The sequence below is a fragment of the Berghia stephanieae genome, chromosome 11 (assembly GCF_034508935.2).
Source record: "Berghia stephanieae isolate SIO BIC M18660-M18661 chromosome 11, UCSD_Bste_1.3, whole genome shotgun sequence".
Lineage (NCBI taxonomy): Eukaryota > Metazoa > Mollusca > Gastropoda > Nudibranchia > Aeolidiidae > Berghia > Berghia stephanieae.
Window position 1 is genome coordinate 2,306,804 of NC_088370.1, and position 22,500 is coordinate 2,329,303.

At 37.6% G+C, this 22,500-nt stretch overlaps 2 protein-coding genes across 2 annotated transcripts in view; one reads left to right on the forward strand and one right to left on the reverse strand.

Moving 5' to 3' along the window:
- LOC144956603 (uncharacterized) overlaps positions 1–6,506 on the forward strand; it is an 8,257-nt gene extending 1,751 nt beyond the window's left edge. The window contains exon 2 of the mRNA XM_078887213.1: positions 4,958–6,506. Coding sequence (XP_078743339.1) covers positions 4,964–5,917 — 954 coding nt within the window. The 5' untranslated portion in view covers positions 4,958–4,963 and the 3' untranslated portion in view covers positions 5,918–6,506. The remainder of the gene's footprint in view (positions 1–4,957) is intronic.
- Positions 6,507–11,624: 5,118 nt separating this feature from the next.
- LOC144956604 (17-beta-hydroxysteroid dehydrogenase 13-like) overlaps positions 11,625–22,500 on the reverse strand; it is a 25,469-nt gene continuing 14,593 nt past the window's right edge. The window contains exons 5-6 of the mRNA XM_078887214.1: positions 18,207–18,323; positions 11,625–16,822 (exon numbers count right to left, since the gene is read on the reverse strand). Coding sequence (XP_078743340.1) covers positions 16,741–16,822; positions 18,207–18,323 — 199 coding nt within the window. The 3' untranslated portion in view covers positions 11,625–16,740. The remainder of the gene's footprint in view (positions 16,823–18,206; positions 18,324–22,500) is intronic.

Sequence of the window (22,500 nt, forward strand, 5' to 3'; positions counted from 1 at the left end):
TTTGCAGGTCTGATAATTTAACTTTTAGGGTCTCGTTGTTGTAATGGAAATACTCTTAACTCTCTCTCCTTACCAGCCAATTCCAGGATTTTCCCCAAAACTTCACACCCAACACACCTGCACACAACACAATAGCAGTAAAGTTCTTGCGATACATAATTTCTTTAGCAAAACAAGCTCTACAACACAGTGTTCATTTTCTTTAAAATTTATGATGTACAAACGAAATTTAAATAAGAAAATAAATGTTGGTTGTATCGTAACGAATGTGACGATTTTCCTATAGATAGAATGCGCTTGGCCAAGGAGTTCACAACATTACCATCCGGAAGTATAACGGACAAACACACAAACTCTGTGTAACCATAAACTTTTATAGTCTGGTTAATACAGTTTAGTGAGAACAACTCACAAACGCGGATGGCAAAAACAATAACAAAGGCCTGAGTGACGTCATCTGCATACTATCTATAGTTGGTACGGAGAGGGTTAAACCAAATATTGTCCATTTCAACTTTGTTAAAACAGACCCATTGTCAGACTTGCTAAATATGTGCACATGTTTCCATAAAATATTCACAAGTTGTGCCCGCCAGATCAATCTTACCAATCCATGAAACATTTGTAATATGTTGGATGACAGCTAATCACCCAGATAGCGGTGTAAAAACAAATCAAAGAGCCAAGTGACATCAATTATTTCATCATTCCATTTATTTATAAATGAAGTTGATTTCATTCGGCCATGTGTTACTGTGTCATAAAAACATGAACAAGGTTTTGGTTCTGAATGACTAACTATTTTCAACTTATTAGCTTGTATAGATAGTATGCGCTTGTCTAAGAAGCTCATAACATTGCCATCCGGAAGTATAACGGGCCAACACACAAAACTGTGTGTATCCATGAACGTTTATAGTCAGGTTAATACAGTTCAGTGAGCATTACTCATAAACGCGGATGGCAAAAAAACAATAACAAAGACCTGAGTGACGTCATCTGCATACTATCTATTCACGAAAACAATGCTCAGGCCTCCATAGATAGAACAAAATTGTCGCCCACTCACTCAGCTCTTTGTTATTGTTTTTAGCCAGCCATTTTTATGAGTAGTACTCACTAAATTGTATCAATCAGACTATAAACGTTCACGGTTACACATAGTTTTGTGTGTTGGTTCGTTATATCCGGCAGGCGAATGTTGTGGGTTTTTTTGGATAAGCGCACAGCGTCAATAGAATGAATAAAGTTGACACCATTTGGCTCTTTGTCATACGCTTCAACAGTCGCAACGTCACTTCCTTCGTAATGACGCATGGTAGCTTAGTAACTGGCTCTAAACTATCGGAACAGTGGCGGACGCCCTTATGAAATATTTCTCCGACAAGCATAAAAGCGTATCCAGAGGGGGTAAAAACCCATTATAAATCTGATCATGTTTTGACTTTTACACATTCTGATCACAAGACATATGAAAAGTTCTAGTCAGCATGAAGAATAAAAAGTAACGATTTTCTTTGTTTAGAACCACGAAGGCCGCCGTTACTGGGCGACGTGACATCAGACTATTGAATCCAATTGTTTTTTAGACCTTCTGTTGGGTGATTAGTCCGTTTCAAAATTGATGATCACAACTCTTTGGCTTGTATCTTTAAAACCGTCACATACATTTCGTTATAATTTGATATGATTGCTTAAATTGCACTAGACCCTACTTATTTTTTATTTTTGGTCATTTGAAATACAACTGGTTCAAAAGTTAGACCTATTAACGATCTATAAAAATCAAGATGGCTGCCAAATCGTTTTACCGTATATTTTTAAAACAACGTGCTTTATATAGTTAGCGACATATTAACACACTATCTACACGTCTGTTAATCACGAGAGATTTTCATCACAACAAATTAAGTGAAATGCAGCGCGTCGCGCAGATTAAATTCGCGTTCATTTTTACTAAAAATCACTCACAATATTGTGTGGGTAAAACAGGGATTGGAAGGATGCAGTGGCGTGGGGCCATTGGATCGAATGGTGCCAGGCACCGCACCAATCTTTTTAAAAAAATCATTAACAGCATAATTTAATGAAAAATAAAACAGAGATTTTAACTCCACTGTCTTTCGCCAACTTGCCAACAACATACTGCCTTTTTAGTCTCCACTCTATTCAAGATTCCGAATCACGCACTGCGCCGACTCGTGTGTTGGTGACATCGCTCCGCGAAGTAGTGACTAAATCAAACACCGTGGTGCAAAGCAATCCGAGCTCCAATTAATGCTATATCCATTAGTATCGCGACAGCTGATTGAGAGAGAAACTAGGTCGAATTATACTATCTTCAAATAGCGGAAAACCCCTCGACTTGTGCCAGGATCTGAGAGCTCCACCGTTGGACTGGGGGGATGCGCCAAATTAGGTTCAAAGTTCAAAAACGTTTATTTTAGACAATTGCCAATGTAGGGTAACTTCGGCCATCCAAAATATTACATTAACTGTCAAAAACACTGATCATTGTCAAGTTTATTTGTAAGCAGCAAAGAAAAACATCATAAAACTTTAAAATATGACATATCAAACTCCCCACTTTTTTTTCACGATTACTGAATAAACTAATTCTTAGCAACGAAGCATTGTGGACGAATTTACCAAAATTTTTCTTGCTTGTAGTGCCGAGTTGATGGTTACGTGTGTATGAGTGTTTATTTGTGTGTGTGTGTGTGTGTGTGTGTGTGTGTGTGTGTGTTTGTGCGTGGGTATTTGTGTCAGTCAGAGAAAGAAACCGAAGATTGTCAACAGTTATACTTTGGTGTGTTTTTAGATTTTTAAGTACTTAAGTGGAGTGATTTTTTCTTTGTGATGCTTTAAGATCTGAATCTACCTTTTATTTGTGCAATCATTAATCGTATTCCACTGATTTCCATTATTTGAGATATACTTTGAAGTTTTGTTTTGTTAAACAATGAATTGCAATGAATCAAGTTGACTCTTTACTTCACCGACCGTTTGGGAGATTGACACTAGATGACAAATTAGAAATAAAAAGACTAGTTCCTCACCAACCAACTGATTTTGAATTAACACAGGTGTGGAAATCTCGAAAACGCTCTTTTTCAGTGACATGGTATGACAGGCATGAATGGCTCACAGTTAGTTTAGTCTTTTGTTTTTATTGTCTACTTTTTACAGATACAACAAACACTTACAAATCATGGACATCTATAGGCTATAGTGACCTTAACCACTTCCATCGTATTTCTTAACCTCCTGAACGTTGTTTTAGCACCCTTAAAAGAGTGAATTTTTTGTTGTTGCGAAATTCAATGAAACAGGAGCGGTTAAATTCATTAATGATTCTGTCAATTCACAAAGCTGAAATAGATGCCATTCCAGATTTCAATAAACACATTATAAAAAGATTTGCAGAGATGAATCATCGCAGTGCAAATTTATTTTACAAGTACTAAAAGTAAGTAATTTCTGTCATAGGTTTTTTTTTTCTCTTTTGATTTATATTTATAACATATTGATGGCATTATCTACCAAATCCAATTTTTTAAATGGTGGACAAAGAATAATTACAAAGACCTTTTCATACGGGACTTGTATCTCAGTGTTGTGGCTTGTTGTTTTCATGAATTATTTGTTTTTGTAAGTTTTGTCCACTCGTAGAAACCATCGACCCTCCCCCACCCTTCCATAAAAGAGAGTTTTTAATATGTCGTGCTCTCTCCTCTTAACCGTGTTCACTGTATTAGAATTTTTTTTCTAATCATGGCACCACCATATGCCGTCAATACGCCACGCCGCTGGAAGGATGTATGTTGGTTTGTTGTGTATGGAAACTGAGGTAGAAAGGTCGATAATTCTGAAAATTTTCTTCATAACGTTATGTTGTATGTGTTACTTTAAAAGTGTAATATTCTGGGTGATCAAAATGAAGCACCGCAAAACATCAAAGGAATTAGCGATTGCGTGAGAATCATTAAAGCTATTTTACGCATATTTATGATTTATAAGGTCTTATAAAGACTGTATGCAAAGAATCGTGGCAATACACAACACGGTTAGAGAGAAACAGATCAAAATGTGGTATCATGTATTATGAAACGGACTATACTTCCAACTGAAGTAGGCTACTTCTAGCATACTATAAAACTATAAATGATTACACACAGTTATTTATTTTTGTGTTGGTATGATTTATGTGACGGGTAGAACATGTGAATACGTTTATATAGCATCAGTTGGATTCAGGAAACTGGATTTATTTAGCTGATGTTTTTCTCGACAATTTTGCTGCTTTAGCACATGATATATATATATATATATATATATATATATATATATATATATATATATATATATATATATATATATATATATAGTATGCACTTGGCTGAGAAGTTCACAACATTGCCATCCGGAAGTTTAACTGGCCAACACACAAAACTGTGTATCCATGAACGTTTATAGTCTGGTTAATACAGTTTAGTGAGCATTACTCATAAACGCGGATGGCAAAAAACAATAGCAAAGACCTGAGTGACGTCATCTTCGAACTATCTATACTTTACTAACTTGTATATTGCTTGAGTACTAGCTGGCCAATCCCGCTTGTTTGGTAGAAATTCAAAGGCTTTCTATTTGGTTCTAACGTCTCGGGCTATTATTGCCTAGAGTTCAAATTCCTCTGTAGGTGCGCCCAAATTTGGGTCCCAAAAAAAGTCCCTTTTTCACACTTTTCATCTCACTCAGGTGTAAAATAAGTACCTGGACCATGATATCGTCACCTTGTCGGATTAAGCGTTGCAGTAGGTTTGGAATTTAATGATAATCGCTTTAAGCACTGTGCAAAATCTCAAGTATTTAATCAATTTGCTAACGCAGAAATAATTATTCTTCATCACATTTTCTTTATCTATCTTTAAATACACATATTTTTTTTTCATTCCAGAGAGTCATGAAATCGAAGGCTTCATCCCTCCTCATCCTTCTTCTAGGGTCGGTTCTTTGCCTTGCTGTCCAAGGTGCCAATGCAATTTGTCCGAGCAATCTGTGTGGAGGTGGTGCTGATAACTACCACCCACACCCAAGCGATTGCGCCAAATTCTGTCAATGCGTTCATGGAAATCCCATTGAAATGCCATGCGCTCCCGGAACTGTATTCAGCGACAAGGTGAACGTGTGTGTCCATAAGGGCTTGGAGCTTGACGAGTGTACAAATTCCAATGTTGTGATCGTGGAGTCCCCTGAGGATGTCGAGCGAGAATGCCAAAAAGGAACTGTAAGATTGATCCCTCACCCTACAGCATGTCAGCGATACTACGACTGCTCAGACACATCTACACGTGTGTACAGCCTTTTCGAAAAATACGAAAATGAATGCGATTACCCCGATGTCTTTGACATCAACGAGAAAAAATGTGTCGATTACAAGGTGGCTAATTGTGGAAAGGGAAGAATTGCTGCAACGTGGAAATGCGATTACTTGGCTAACAGATGTCCACTGAGTCATTGCATACCATGCGAAGTGCACAACCCGTCTTGTGTTGGGAAAGAAGACGGAGTGTGGCCAAATCCATGGAAACTCTGGTCACCGTCCTTTACAACATGTGATTCAGAAAGATCAGTAAATGGAGAAGAGTTTTGTCCCATCGATGATGAACTTGGAGCGACTCAGCTGTTCCATCCAGATAAACGCCAATGTCTTCCTCTCTGGGAGATCCCAAGAGAGCATGGTGGGTACAAACCAAGTTGTGAAGACAAACCACCAGGTGTCTATGAAATAGAAGGCATGAGAATCATTGCTTATCAGTGTCCTGGAGAAGAGAAATTCCTCTGTAAACCACCTTATCACATTACCCAAGACCTGTCTGGTTGCATCCATTTATCGGAGGAATCAAATGATGATTAAGAAGAAGAAGAAGAAGAAGAAGAAGAAGAAGAAGAAGAAGAAGAAGAAGAAGAAGAAGAAGAAGAAGAAGAAGAAGAAGAAGAAGAAGAAGAAGAAGAAGAAGAAGAAGAAGAAGAAGAAGACCGATAAACATATTTTAAAATGTTTAAGAAACAATTGAAATATAGTGTTAAAAGCTTAAAATAAGAAATTATTGTCAAGCTGACTTTTATTTTAAGTTTTGATATTAAAAGTAAAAAATCCTGGCAAAATGAAAAAGGCAAAAAACTAAGATAATTTTAGGTAAATTTCAATCAACGTGATGTGGAAATTGGGGCGAATACAGTGTTCAAATTGTATTTGAATTTATCAATCAAAACATGCGTGCCACTTAAAAAACATTTTAACTGAATTAATAATCACTAAAATGATTTTGATATTTTATAAATAATGTTTTATTAAGATTTTTTTAATGAAATAAATAACTTGAAATAGAAGCTTTTTTTTCACGAATCACCGTCTCATTGAGCTTGTGATTGCTTCATCTTTTCCTCCTACATACAGGCTATAGAAAAGTAATAAATTATGTTCATTTTGAAATACGGTATAAGTCGCCCATTTGGCTTTTCTTTGCATTAGCAAGCCTACCTTATCCACAGAAGTCTCTGACCAAGAGCTCACAAACAACTGAGTAAAATGGGATAATGTGTGAAAAGTAGTGCTTGTCTACGTGTGTGCTTGTTTGTTTTTCTTTTAACATGTATTCGTCATCTGCTCAATGGCCATGAACAAAATCGATCGACCCCAATACTCTTCAACAGTCGTAACGTCACTTCCTTCCTAATGACGCATGGTAACTTAGTAACACTGGCTCTAAACTATCTGAACAATGGCGGACGCCCGTATGAAATATTTCTCCGGCGAGCATAAATAATATCCAGGGGGGGGGGGGAAACACATAAATTTGATCATGTTTTGACTTTTACACATTCTGATCAGAAGACATATGAAAATTTCTAGCCAGAATGAAAAATAATTTTAATAATGATTTTCTTTGTTTAGAACCAAGATGGCCGCCGTTGCCGGGCGGCGTGACATCAGACTATTGAATCGTATTGTAAGAGGAGACAACCTATGCTGACTCAGCGACGCCCAACAGTAATAGCATCATTCTGACAGTGTTAAAAATAAATACATAAATAAATGAGTAGATCGCAATGATGCATTTATTCTCCCAGCAGCTTTACGGAACAAGATGTCCATTGCATAAAGTACCAGCTGCCTGTTGGGTGTCCTTTTTTTGTACTAACACTTTTACAATAACTATCACTGCCCATAACCAGATATATTCATTTACATATTATGTCGAGTCGGTTAATGTGTGGAGTGCCTTACTCAAGGAAACAATTTCGGGACCAAAATTTTCCACGATTCTGTCACCCATCCGCCTGTTAGGCACTGTTGAAAGAATTAGTTTAATATGGTGGAAAATCCACCTAAATGTGCTCAAATCGATTTACAAGGAGTCCCATGCCCAAGCCAACAGCGACACTTAACATGTAGGACAGACATGACGCCTGTAAGGCGCTATCACGATTTTTTCGATAGAGAGAATGCTGTTACCGTCCAAGTATCCATTTTACACTTGGATTTGGTGATAAAGGTGATTAAAGAGGATTTTTTTTCAAGAAAAAAAACTTGATTTTTTATATAGAGCAATATCCACTAAGGGGCGAAGTGACCGAGTGGTTAAGGCATTGCACTGTGACCCGGATGACCCGGGTTCGAGCCCCACTTCAGGCACTTTCGTTTTTTTTTCCTTAAGCAAGATTATTAACACCCAATTTGCTCACTTGGACAACATGGGTGATTCCTGTTGACATCAGACATCTTGTTTGCTGAATTATCTATATTCCTTCGTGGAATGCCTAGGCGACGATATCTTATGAAATCGTGGCGCAAAAGGCATAATTTTTTAAAATATCCACTAAACGTGCTTAAAGCGCTTTACAAGGGGTCCCTGACCAACAGTAACAAATAACATGAAGAACGAGACATGACGCCCGTTGGGTGATATTACATTTTTTCCGACAGAGACAACGCTGTTAACCGCCAGGTACTCACCTGAGTACGGTGAGAGAATGTGAGTAAAGAGCTTTTTTTCCAAGGACTCAACTATGCACCGAGCGAGGCTCGAAACCAGGACCTTCGGATCCGAAGGCGAGTGTGATACCACAAGACCACATAGCCGCACTAGAACTAATCTTTGCTCCACTCACAACAGGACTGGAACCTTAGACCCTTAGGCCAGTGCCGAGTGCCAACCCACGTAAGATCAAAGCCGATTTAAATCATAGAAATCTTGTACAGTTGGTCACAGGATCCTGTCAATATGAACTAATATTATGAATCTTTTTTTCTTTTTCTAATGAGATTCTGTCATAGATTTATTCAAGAATGAGCTTTTAAACTAGCGTATTTTTTTTTTTTTATTTATTTATTTTTTTTTTTTTTTGTTGCGAAATTTGCGTTCCCAGTGGTGATGAAGATTTTTTATTATAATTTTGTTTTCCCAGCTTTGTGCCTATTTTCAAATTAGCATAATTTCTGGCAAAACTTGCCATTTTTTTACCCATAATTTTGCACAATTTTGAGTTTGAAATTGCGTAATTCCACGGGGATATTTTATTACAGGGTTACATGTGGTTTGTTGTTAGGTGTGATACAACATAATTAGAAACCTGCAAAACTTTTGCAAAAAAACACGGGGTCAGTGTGTTTAAGGATTATTTTACGGCACTTGCAACAGATTAAGGTCAATCAGCGCCAATAAAAAAGGAAGAAAATGGGATAGAAAAAACTGTGTCCACTATGGAAGGTCAGGGACCCCACCCAGTAAATGATGTGTGAACGCTGCAATGATAAAACAAGAGCTGGGTGACAAGTTTGATCTCAATTTTATTTCAATGTAGACAACAATATGGCATCTTTAGGATCCGGAAATAACATTTAAAAACAAAACATACTAACAAAAAGATCAAGGTAAAAAGCATGAGCGACTTATAATAGTAATAGAAATATAAGGCATCAAACAGTAATATTATTCTTTATGAAAATAATAGGCAGAAAATTAAAAAAAAGAACAGAAGGGTTGAAGGTCTGACAACCCAAATTGTTATGGCCTCGTTTTCGTAATGGAAATACTCTCAAACCAACGCAAAGTATTGTCCATTACAACAATAGCAAAACGAATTAAAATAACAAAAAACAAAAACAAAAAAAAAAAAAACAAAAAAAAAAACAACAACATTCTGAATAAATAAATAAAAAATTAATTATTCAGCATTCCTATGTACCATGTTTACATTCTGATATAGAATTAACCAAAAAATAGGCGAGTTATTTATTTATTTATTTTTTTTTTTCGTAAATAAAAAATCAGTAATAAATCAATTTCACAACTCATACTTCCGTAAGAATTTTTTTTAAACAGACCCAAAAGTAAACAAACAAAACAAAGTAAGTAAATAAATAAATAAACAACTTCCACTGCAAGCTGTCTTCGACATAATTGTACATAATAATACACCTTAGAGCACAACCATTATATGATTTGTTTAAAAAAAATAAAAAAACAAACAAGCTTGAGCTTTTATATAGAGCAATATCCACTAAACGTGCTCAAAGCGCTTTACAAGGGGTCCCTGGCCAACAGCAACACATAACATGTAGGACGAGACATGACGCCTGTCAGGCGATATTACAAATTTTTGGGACAGAGACAACGCTGTTAACGGCCAGGTACTCATTTTACACCTGAGTACGGTGAGAGAATGTGAGTAAAGAGCCTTCTCCAAGGACTCAACTATGCGCCGAGCGAGGCTCGAACCCAGGACCTTCTGATCCGCAAGCGAGTGTCAGACCACTAGACCACATAGCCGCAATGATAAAACAAGAGCTAAGTAAATAACAGTGTGAAATTGAATGTATGCTTCAATTTAATATACGAAAACATATAAAAATGGACGTTTCGGGTTTCCCCTTTATCAACAAAACAGGATGGATGAAACACTACAGATGAATGAGATAATGTGGTAGTGGTATCTGTTAAGATGAAACAACACCACTACCACATTATCTCATTCGTCTGTAGTGTTTCAACCATCTTGTTTTGTTGATAAAGGGAAAACCTGAAACGTCCATTTTATCTGTTTTCGTATATTAAATAGAAGCTTACATTCAATTTCACATTGTTATTTATTTCTTCGAGCTTTGAGCAGCACCATTTACATTTTTAAAAAGTAGCCCTTCAGAGCAGCAGCAGCTCGTGGAGCCGGAGTTTATCCCGGTCTCTAAAGCGTGAAATGGATAATACATTCGGTTGCTGTCCTTTTAGGATGTTAATCTATTACAAAATACTTTCCACCAAATCTAACAGTCCCAGCAGCCCAATCACTGCTGGGTAGACAGAGGGGGTCAGATATAAATCTCAACTGTACGCGGGGATTGAACACAGTCCCTTTGCATGTGAAGTGAGTGCTCTATCAACTAAGCTCTTGGGACTGCAAATATGAATATAAACATTCAATAAATTGCTTTGCCACATCATTTTTTAAAAATTACTCTGTTTGGCTTTAGAAGCCTAAATGAATGATGACGCACCTGACTACATCAAAAGCTCGTTAGAGACATATGTACTTATTTTTATCCGAACCAGTGACCACCTGAGCTCTAGCCCTAAGGTCTTGTGCCATGACGTAGAAGTTAGACATCTTTTTTAGTTGTTCCAGGTGACTATAAAGTGTGTTACCGATGCTTGGATTTGGTGGGAGGAATGTGCATCTCAGGTCTTCAAGAGACATATGTACAAACTAGGAATGTACGAGCCTCGACAGACTCTACGAAGCCTATTCTTAGAAATAATTACAATTATAAATTTTATGGAGGCCGTTCCTTTACCCACACTGGGCCTCGCGGCCGTTCCTTTTACCCACACTGGACCTCGCGGCCGTTCCTTTTACCCACACTGGGCCTCGCGGCCGTTCCTTTTACCCACACTGGGCCTCGCGGCCGTTCCTTTTACCCACACTGGGCCTCGCAGCCGTTCCTTTTATCCACACTGGGCCTCGCGGCCGTTCCTATTACCCACACTGGGCCTCGCGGCCGTTCCTTTAACTCACACTGGGCCTCGTAGCCGTTCCTTTTACCCACACTGGACCTCGCGGCGGTCCTTTACCCACACTGGGCCTCGCGGCCGTTCCTTTTACCCACACTGGGCCTCGCGGTCGTTCCTTTTACCCACACTGGGCCTCGCAGCCGTTCCTTTTACCCACACTGGGCCTCTTGTATGACATGACCTGCCCAGAGGCAGAAACACAAATAGATTGGGACAACACAAGGGGATGATATACAAAAAAATTAAAATCATTACATTAATTAAGTAAAGGAATAATAAAACACACACATACACACACACACACACACAAGTAATATAGTCTACTCCGGATAATCGAAACTCAGTTAATCGTCACATTTCCCAAGAAATGGAATTAATTATATGTGACCCACCGTGTCAAAGCGGTATTATGTCGGGATCCCCTCGGTAAGGGAAATTGAATTCTTTGCCACAAATATCAAACTTGGGTTCAATTTCTGTACGTCATGCTGGAGTATAAATACTGGTTCTTGCTTTACAAAAAGTTCTAAGGTCCAATTTCTCATCATTCTATCTCTAAATTCACTTTATGGGGTCTGAATCATCCCGTCATAATACCGTTTTGAGACGGAGGGTCACATATGTAAAAGTCACTGGTCAATTGCAACAAACTTTGGATAATCGCAACAAATTTTCGACCTCAAAAACTGGCAAATTAAAAAAATTAATCAAACAAAACCTCATGATTAAATATCATCAGGAGTGAAATCATGACAGGTTGAAGAATTGAGAGTGGGCGGGGTTTAATGCTAAAGAAGTGTGTCACCACTCTATTAGACACAAAATAGGATGGGGCATTGCAGTATGGGATCGTGAGGTCATCTTGACCATTAGATAGGAGACAAGGGGGCTGGGCATTGTCTAGACAACAGGTAGACAATGACAGTTGTAAGGAGAGACTGAGCAATATCCTTTGTTTTGGGATCGACAACTGTGCATTGTGACCAACGGGTTTGGTAAGGGCGTATTGTCTCTCATCACGGCTCATTTCTAATTGACTCTTAACAGATAATACACGTTTAGAAGCCTAAATAATGAAGCACCTGAGAACAAAAGAGTGAAAGCCAATCAAATCTGAATAAGATGTCGGCTTGAATGTTTTGTTTTTGTTTTTAAGGGTTTCACGGCGCTTGCAACACATTTAGGATATATCAGCGCCAGTAAAAAGGAAGAAAATGGGATAGTAGAGAGATCCAGATTTACAATTAAAGCACCCAAGAGAAAGTAAGACAAAGGGGAATTGGGAACAAATATAGATCAGATGTAGATTCCAAGAGCATACGATCAATGTACTTAGTCTGAGATCATCTATAAGTCTCACCCAGACACAAGCACAAGATCCAACAAAGAGGAATACACTCAAATGCTTACATTTCATTATACATTAAAAATAACAAATATAATAATACATAACAGAGAGATGATTTACAAGGAAAAAATATCATCTCCCAAAACAATAACTGTGCATTTGACTGTTTCCCTCCCAGCTAGGACTCCGGCCAGGGTCGGGACAAAACCAAGCAATCTCATACCAAGACAAAGACAGAAAGCATGTTGGAAAACAGATATAAGGGGATAGAAGACACGGTAAGTACCACCCTGCCCACTGTGGAGGTCGAGAACCCCACCCAGTCGGCCTGCATCAAAGCAGCTCGTCACAATCAATACAGGGCTGCCATATGGTTTTTGTTTCAATTAAATTGCTCAGACTGTGGTGGACTAAGAACAATGTTTACAATAATTGTGACCCTTCGCCTCAAAACGGTATTAAGTCGGGATGGTTAATATGTTGAAAATTGAATTTATAGCCAGAAATATCAGACTTGTGTTGAGTTTGTATGTTTGATTTAGGCGAATGGATACCATATTTTAGGGTGCTAATGCCAACAATTTATATTTTTGACCAGTTAAACATTTAATTCGGCTGTTAAGCATTTGGTTCGTTCCGACATAAGACCGTTTTGAGACGATGGGTCACAATTGATTTGAGTTTACCATATATGGTATGAAACTGATCAGTGGTCAAAACATCAAAATTACTTTAAAAACTTACAACAAGCGGTAGTGAAAACTGTGCCCTTTCATTTTTATCTGAAATCGACCAAAGATACCAAAGCCATGGTCTGTCCCAAGCCCGTGCAAACTCGAAGGGAAAATGTTGCAAGTGGACAGAAAACTCAACTTGGGTTAATCGCAACGTTTTTGCTGTTCCTAAAGTGTTGCGATTAACCGGATTGGACTGTATATCAGAATAGTTTGTTTTTTGTTTGTTTTTAAGGGTTTTACGGCGCTTGCAACACATTTAGGTTATATCAGCGCCAGTAAAAAGGAAGAAAACGGGATAGTAAAAAGTTCTAGAATTACAATCAAAGCACCCAAGAAAAAGTAAGACATAGGGGAACTGGGAACAAATAGGGATCAGATGTAGATTCCAAGAGCATATCACCAATGTACTTAGTTTGAGATCACCTATAAGTCTCATCTGGACACAAGCACAAAATCCAACAGAGAGGAATACACTCAAATGCTTACATTATACACTAAAAATAACAAACATAATAATACATAACAGAGAGATGATTTACAAGGAAAAAAATATCATCTCACAAAACAATAACTATGCATTTGACTGTTTCCCTCCCAGCCAGGACTCCGGAAAGGGCCAGGACAAAACCAAGTAACCTCATTCCAAGACAAAGACAGAAAGCATGTTAGAAAACAGATGTAAGGAGATAGAAGACACAGTATGTACCTCCCTGCCCGCTATGGGAGGTCAGGATCCCCACCCAGATATCAGAATAGAATACAAGATCCAACTATTAAATCATTATAGTGTGAATTAATGAAGACAGAATGAAAAGAGTTAAAGCTACATATAAATACAAATCTCATTTTAAGTTTAAGTATTCTAAAGTGGACTTTAAATATCAAGATAAAAATAGACTTTTTGAAATGGAAAAGTATGAATAGGGGACATAACTCGTATGATAAAATCAGGAAATTATAATAAAGCTTGTTTTGTTTGTTTTTAAGGTTTTTACAGCACTTGTAACACGTTTAAGTCATATCAGCGCCAGTAAAAAGGAGGAAATTTGGATAGAAACATTCTAGATTTACAATTAAAAGGACTTAAGGAAAAATTAAGATAAATGTGAATGGTTCAAATTGGGAACAGATGTAGATTCCAAGAGTACACTATCAATGTACTTAGTTTGAGATCACCTAAAAGTTTCACCAAGACACCAGCACAAGATCCCACTAAGAGGAATACACTCAAATGTTTAGAACTCAAATGTTAAAAATGAAGAAAACAAGGAAAAAAATATCATCTCCCAAAACTAACCATACATTTGAATGTTTCCCTCTCAGCCAGGGTATCCGGCCAGGGTCAGGACAAAACCAAGTAATCTCATTCTAAGACAAGACATAAAGCATGTTGGAAAACAAAGGGGGATAGAAGACACAGTATGTACCTCCCTGCCCACTATGGGAGGTCAGGAACCCACCCAGTCATGCAATATTGACACGATGAAAATCTATAACCCTCCACAGTATATCATAATAAATTAAGAACACAGCTGTAATCCATGAACCATCACATGATAATTTAACCACAAAATAATATATTTTAAATAACGACTGCATCGATATAAGTAGATAATCCAAGAGAATGAAAAAACGACGATTGCTTGCAGAGTTCACTTTTTAAGTGATTGCGCATGTGCAGGGACGCTTTCTCTCGGGCAAGGCCATATGAATGGGTCTATAAAATAAGTACTTGTAGCAATGCATTGGTCAGGTGTTCCCCACTCCATGTGACAACAATGATCTTCGTGTCATAAATTTAAATAAGCATAATTTCAATAGTTAATTATAACTTGACAGATGTATTACTAATACCTTTTGGTGTCACTTCTGAAAATCTATGCACACAAAAAGTTTTACTTCTAACAAAGATAAACGTGATTACAACAACATTCAACTTATCGTCTTAAATTAATGCTATCTGGCAACTGAACAAGAAGTTGGTGAATTCATCAAAAACATGAAGTAATTCCTTTTGAACTTTAATACTGCTTTGTGGAACGAAATATCTGCCCTGACTGGGGTTGTGGTGTTACTTATGACAAATGACAACAAACCAATGAACCTTTTATTTCTTCTATGGCTTGGCTTCCTTTTACAAATTGAACAGTATTATTTATAGAGTTTTACTTTACCCCAAAAATAGGCACAGCAAAACACATGTGATCACAATACAAAAAACCAATTTATAATTCAACTATGAAGGAAACTGATGACGACACATGTCAGAAGTGACACCTGTTTTTATAAATGCCGACAATTAATCTATTTCTTAACCAATTTGACAGAAATTTGGTTCAAAATAATATTTACACATTATATATTTTGGAAGTGACAGATTTGGAAGTGACAGACATCATACTAATTGTAGAAGATCCTTCCTCAATGATCACCATTAATGACTGCTGCACCCAAGAAAACGGGTGTATTTTTGTTTTTGTTTTTAAGAGTTTTACGGCGCTTGCAACACATTTAGGTTATATCAGCGCCAGTAAAAAGGAAGAAAATGAGATAGTAAAAAGTTCTAGAATTACAATTAAAGCACCCAAGAGAAAGTAAGACAAAGGGGAACTGGGAACAAATAGGGATCAGATGTAGATTCCAAGAACATACCATCAATGTACTTAGTTTGATATCACCTATAAGTCTTATCCGGACACAAGCACAAAATCCAACAAAGAGGAACACACTCAAATACTTACATTATTCATTTAAAATAACACATACAATAATACATAACAGAGAGATGATTTACAAGGAAAAAAATATCATCTCCCAAAACAATAACTATGCATTTGACCGTTTCCCTCCCAGCCAGGACTCCGACTAGGGCCAGGAAAAAACCAAGTAATTTCATTCCAAGACAAAGACAGAAAGCATGTTGGATAACAGATATAAGGGGATAGAAGACACAGTATGTACCTCCCTGCCCGCTATGGGAGGTCAGGATCCCCACCCAGGAAAACCGGTGTATTTTTGTGAAGGTACAACCAAACTCAAGTACCATGAGCAAAACAGAAAAAAACAAAAAACAACAAAATTGCCATCAGATTTCATATGTATCAGTGTATGACATAATCAGTCGGAAGGTGAACATTTTGGATTTTGCATTTTATGAAAAAATATGCTCCCCAGAGCATTTTAATCTTTATTTAAATAAATAGGGTGATTTTTTATAAAATTATGGTCAGATGCATGGGAAAGGTATCCAGCAACTGTTCTCAAATTTCATACTTTTTCAACTTGACTAGCTGTAAAAAATATTTAGAGGTGAAATTAAGCTTTGATATTCCCCGAAGATATATTTTTAAAAAGGGTTGATTTAATCATTTATTATGACAAGAACTCATTTTTGATCAAAATTGACCTTCTAACTAAACTTGGCAATATCTCATTTCAAACCTTTTCACCACACGACTGATTATATCATTCAATGTAACATAACTTAGACATACTGACTTGTGATAACTGTAAAGAAATACCCTTGATTACACGTGAATCATTAGTCTTAAATCTGGATTCAAAGAAGTTAGTGACAACAGCATCAGTCATCTTTCTTGTATTGAGGACTCACTTTGAAGATTCCAAACTTAAAGAGCAATCCATGACATTTTCTGGGCAACAACCTAAGGATAAAAAGAAAGAATGGAAAGTTATAATATATTTGTACGGTTATGTGGTCTAGTGGTATGACACTCGCTTTCAGATCGGAAGGTTCCCGAGTTCAAGCCTCGCTCGGCGCATAATTGAGTCCTTGGAAAAGGCTCTTTACTCAAATTCTCTCACCATACTCAGGTGTAAGATTAGTACCTTGCTGTTAACAGCGTTGTCTCTGTCGTAAAAAAACGTATTATTGCCTAACAGGCGTCATGTCTCACTCTACATGTTAAATGTTGCTGTTGGTTAGGGACCCCTTGTAAAGCGCTTTGAGCACATTAAGTGGATATTGCGCTTTATAAAAGCTCAAGTTTTTTTGTTTTTGTTTTTTTAATATATTATTGTCTGAATCCTGACGGAAGAAAACAACACATCCAGTTTTACTATAAAACTAGAATGACATCAGAGTCAGGTTGGTCCCAATACCTCAGTCGGTAGAGCACTCGCTTCACATGCAAAGGGACTCCCTTGTCCACCCAGCAGTGATTGGATAGCTAGGTCTGGTAGATATTGCTGAAAGTACTTTGCAATAGACTAGCATCCTATCCAAAGGGTAGTGAGCAATTGCTATTGTCTGTTTCATGCTATAGAAACCAGGATGAACTCTGGCTCCATGGGCCTAATAAGACCCAGAGAGTCAGAGTTTATCCTTGTATCTGTTGACATTCTATCACAACAGCTCTGTTAAAGTTTGTGTTACAAAACCAGAACAGAATTACATTATATAAAAAAAAATAATTGAGCTTTTATATAGTGCAATATTCACTAAACGTGCTCAACACGCTTTACAAAGGGTCCCTGACCAGCAGCAACATGCAACATGTAGAATGAGACATGACACCTGTTAGGTGATAATACTATTTATTTTCAGACAGAGACAATGCTGTTTATGACCAGTTACTCATTTTACAACTAAGTACGATGAGAGAATGTGAAGAAAGAGCCTTTTCCAAGGATTCAATTATGCGCCGAGCGAGGCTCGAACCCAGGACCTTCCGATCTGAATGCGAAACCACATAGCCACATAAAGAGAGATAGAGGAGAGAGAGAGAGAGAGAGAGAGAGAGAGAGAGAGAGAGAGAGAGAGAGAGAGAGAGAGAGAGAGAGAGAGAAAGAGAGAGAGAGAAGAGAAAGAGAGAGAGAGAGAGAGAGAGAGAGAGAGAGAGAGAGAGAAGAAAGAGAGGAGAGAGAAGAAGAGAGAGAGAGAGAGAGAGAGAGAGAGAGAGAGAGAGAGAGAGAGAGAGAGAGAGAGAGAGAGAGAGAGAGAGAGAGAGAGAGAGGATGGCTAGGTTGTCTAAACAACATCCATTGAATTCTATAAAAAAAAACTCTAAACAGAAATCATAGACTCACGTCGCAATTTTAAAGGCATAAAAGAAGTCCCAGGGCACAGTGATGATGTCATAGTTCCTAAGCATTCCGTCAACGGCTGCCTCAACCGTTTCCTCTGGGGTGAGAAGGGGCTTTATTCTGTAAAGTGGAGAAGATAAACAATAGGATTCAATAGTCTGATGTCACATCCGCCCAGCAACCAACAGCTTGGTTCTAAACAAAGAAAATCGGTACTCTTTATTCTTCATGCTGGCTAAAACTTTCTCACATGTCATGTGATCAGAATGTATAAAAGTCAAAACATGATCAGATTTATAATGTTTTTCTTCCCTGGATACACTGATATGTTCATATTTCATAGGGCGGGTATGGAGATTATGGTGTCCACCATTGTTCCGATAGTTGAGAACCAGTTACTAAGTTACTATGCTACATTACAAGGGAAGTGATGTCACTGCTGTTGAACCCTATTGCTCACTTTGAATGGACAACAAAGATGATTTCTGTTGGCATCGACTCCACACGTTCTTTGTTTGTTGGATTATCTTCCTTCAAGGAATTCCTAGTGGATAGCATCTAACAATGTCGCACCGAAGGCCATAATTTATTTTTTTTTAAATATATTTTGTGCAGCTTTAAAATCTTGCATAAGATATTCGTCTTATCGAATAACATTGCAATTTTTAAACAATAGTCATACATTTAAGCAAAATACAGAGTTTTAAATTGTATATTAAATGGGTTCCAAAAATTTGAAAGAAAAGAAGACATAAACAAATGAGAACAAAGAATAGTGTAATTATCTAATAAAATAACAGTATGAAGTTTTATACGACTGCATCCCGATGTATTCCGAGCACTAACGGGTCCTTCTCTTAATAACAATAATCATGCGATTTCAGATTAATATAAAACATTCCAAGGACTCGTAATGAATGAGGTAGAATTTATTAAACTCTCTCATGTTAGCACGAATATAAAATTGAACAATTTTGTTCTTTTCCATCATGGGTGCCAGCAGGAAGAAGTGCTGAAACCTGAAACTAAAATCTCGACCCTGAAAATGTTCCTACTGAAAATGCGACCTAAACTTTACTCTTATTTCATCACCGTTTTTATAACATTACTAAACGATTACACAGCAAACATATTGACACAATGAGGAAATTAATTTGATTTTAAAACCAACTTATAGTGAAATAGTGAAATACTCACAGTGCAGTTGTCTCTCTCTAGGGGAGCCAAAGAACAGAGAGAGAGACAAGACAGAGAGTGCCAGAGGTACTCCCTCAACATTTTTTGAAAAATTTAGTGATGGACACCAGCTTGGGCCCATCACTCAGCCCCCACTGAAACCAGAGATATTTGACTTCGAGATATCGCGGAACCGGAATTCCGGCATGAACCGGAAAACGGACACCCATGTTTTCCATTCATGTTTTACTAACCAATCAAAAACATGTAATGTGTGATACACCTTCACACGTGCTCGGACAAGCATAGTTGGTTGTTTATAAACTATAACTTGAATGAAATCAACCTCTTTCTGATCGTTATTATTTTTATACCGTCAGATGGGTGACCAGTTATCAAAAAATTTTCTCGATCATATTATAAACGTTTGAAATTACATATAGTTCTCTGTGTTGGTTCTATTGATCAAGCAGTAGAATGGTGGGTATTTTATAAAGACACATACCATTGATAGTAAATCCTGTGTAGTTTGATATGTCAACCAATCACTGCCAGTGTTTACAGTATGACGACTGTCCAAGAGACGTAGTTATCTGTGTAGTTTGATATGTCAACCAATCACTGCCAGTGTTTACAGTATGACGACTGTCCAAGAGACGTAGTTATCTGTGTAGTTTGATATGTCAACCAATCACTGCCAGTGTTTACAGTATGACGACTGTCCAAGAGACGTGGTTATCTGTGTAGTTTGATATGTCAACCAATCACTGCCAGTGTTTACAGTATGACGACTGTCCAAGAAACGTAGTTATCTGTGTAGTTTGATATGTCAACCAATCACTGCCAGTGTTTACAGTATGATGACTGTCCAAGAGACGTAGTTATCTGTGTAGTTTGATATGCCAACCAATCACTGCCAGTGTTTACAGTATGATGACTGTCCAAGAGGCGTAGTTATCTGTGTAGTTTGATATGTCAACCAATCACTGCCAGTGTTTACAGTATGACGACTGTCCAAGAGACGTAGTTATCTGTGTAGTTTGATATGTCAACCAATCACTGCCAGTGTTTACAGTATGATGACTGTCCAAGAGACGTAGTTATCTGTGTAGTTTGATATGTCAACCAATCACTGCCAGTGTTTACAGTATGACGACTGTCCAAGAGACGTAGTTATCTGTGTAGTTTGATATGTCAACCAATCACTGCCAGTGTTTACAGTATGACGACTGTCCAAGAGACGTAGTTATCTGTGTAGTTTGATATGTCAACCAATCACTGCCAGTGTTTACAGTATGACGACTGTCCAAGAGACGTAATTCTCTGTGTAGTTTGATATGTCAACCAATCACTGCCAGTGTTTACAGTATGATGACTGTCCAAGAGACGTAGTTATCTGTGTAGTTTGATATGTCAACCAATCACTGCCAGTGTTTACAGTATGACGACTGTCCAAGAGACGTAGTTATCTGTGTAGTTTGATATGTCAACCAATCACTGCCAGTGTTTACAGTATGATGACTGTCCTAGAGGCGTGGTTATCTGTGTAGTTTGATATGTCAACCAATCACTGCCTGTGTTTACAGTATGACGACTGTCTGAGAGGCGTAGTTATCTGTGTAGTTTGATATGTCAAGCAATCACTGCCAGTGTTTACAGTATGACGACTGTCCTAGAGACGTAGTTATCTGTATAGTTTGATATGTCAACCAATCACTGCCAGTGTTTACAGTATGACGACTGTCTGAGAGGCGTAGTTATCTGTGTAGTTTGATATGTCAAGCAATCACTGCCAGTGTTTACAGTATGACGACTGTCCTAGAGACGTAGTTATCTGTATAGTTTGATATGTCAACCAATCACTGCCAGTGTTTACAGTATGACGACTGTCCAAGAGACGTAGTTATCTGTGTAGTTTGATATGTCAACCAATCACTGCCAGTGTTTACAGTATGATGACTGTCCAAGAGACGTAGTTATCTGTGTAGTTTGATATGTCAACCAATCACTGCCAGTGTTTACAGTATGACGACTGTCCAAGAGACGTAGTTATCTGTGTAGTTTGATATGTCAACCAATCACTGCCAGTGTTTACAGTATGACGACTGTCCAAGAGACGTAGTTATCTGTGTAGTTTGATATGTCAACCAATCACTGCCAGTGTTTATAGTATGACGACTGTCCTAGAGGCGTGGTTATCTAAGTGTCTAATCAAGGAAGAGTTAAACGTCAAATCTCATGAGATTAACTCTCTCGAATTCACCCTCATTGAAAATCCAACAAATTTCATTGATTTTCCATGCATATGTTTTATGTTTTTAAGGGTTTTACGGCGCTAGCAACACATTAAGGTTATATCAGCGCCAGTAAAAAGGAAGAAAATGGGATAGTAAAAAGTTGTAGAATTACAATTAAAGCACCCAAGAAAAAAGGAAGACAAAGGGGAATTGGTTCAAATAGGAAACAGATGTAGATTCCAAGAGCACACTATCAAAGTACTTAGTTTGAGATCACCTTAAAAGTCTCATCCAGACACAAGCACAGGTCCCCACTAAGAGGAACACACTCAAATGTTTACAAATCATATATAATATGTAGACAAAACATAATACAGTGCATAACAGAGAGATGATTTACAAGGAAAAAAATATCATCTCCCAAAACTAACCATACATTTGAATGTTTCGCTCTCAGCCAGGGTCAGGACAAAACCAAGTAATCTCATTCTAAGACAAGACAGAAAGCAAGTTGGAAAACAGATACAGGGGGATAGAAGACACAGTAAGTACCTCCCTGCCCACTATGGGAGGTAGGAACCCCAACCAGTTCCATGCGTATGAACTTGAGAGAGTTAAGTAAAGTTTACATTGTAGTTGACCCTGCAACGGTGCCAGACAAACCAAGAAAAAAATACAAGAAAATAACGATTAAAAATTTTCTGCTTGCCTTGACTGGGAATCGAACCTCAGACAGGCTGAATTTTTTTTGATGCATTTTTTTTTTTTTTGCATTGTTCTTTCTTGCTTTGTCTGGCACTGTTTTAAAAACACTTCTTCCGATCTTTAAAGGTCAACTTCTACAACGTGAACTTTGCTTAAGCTCATGAGATTTACTGATTTTC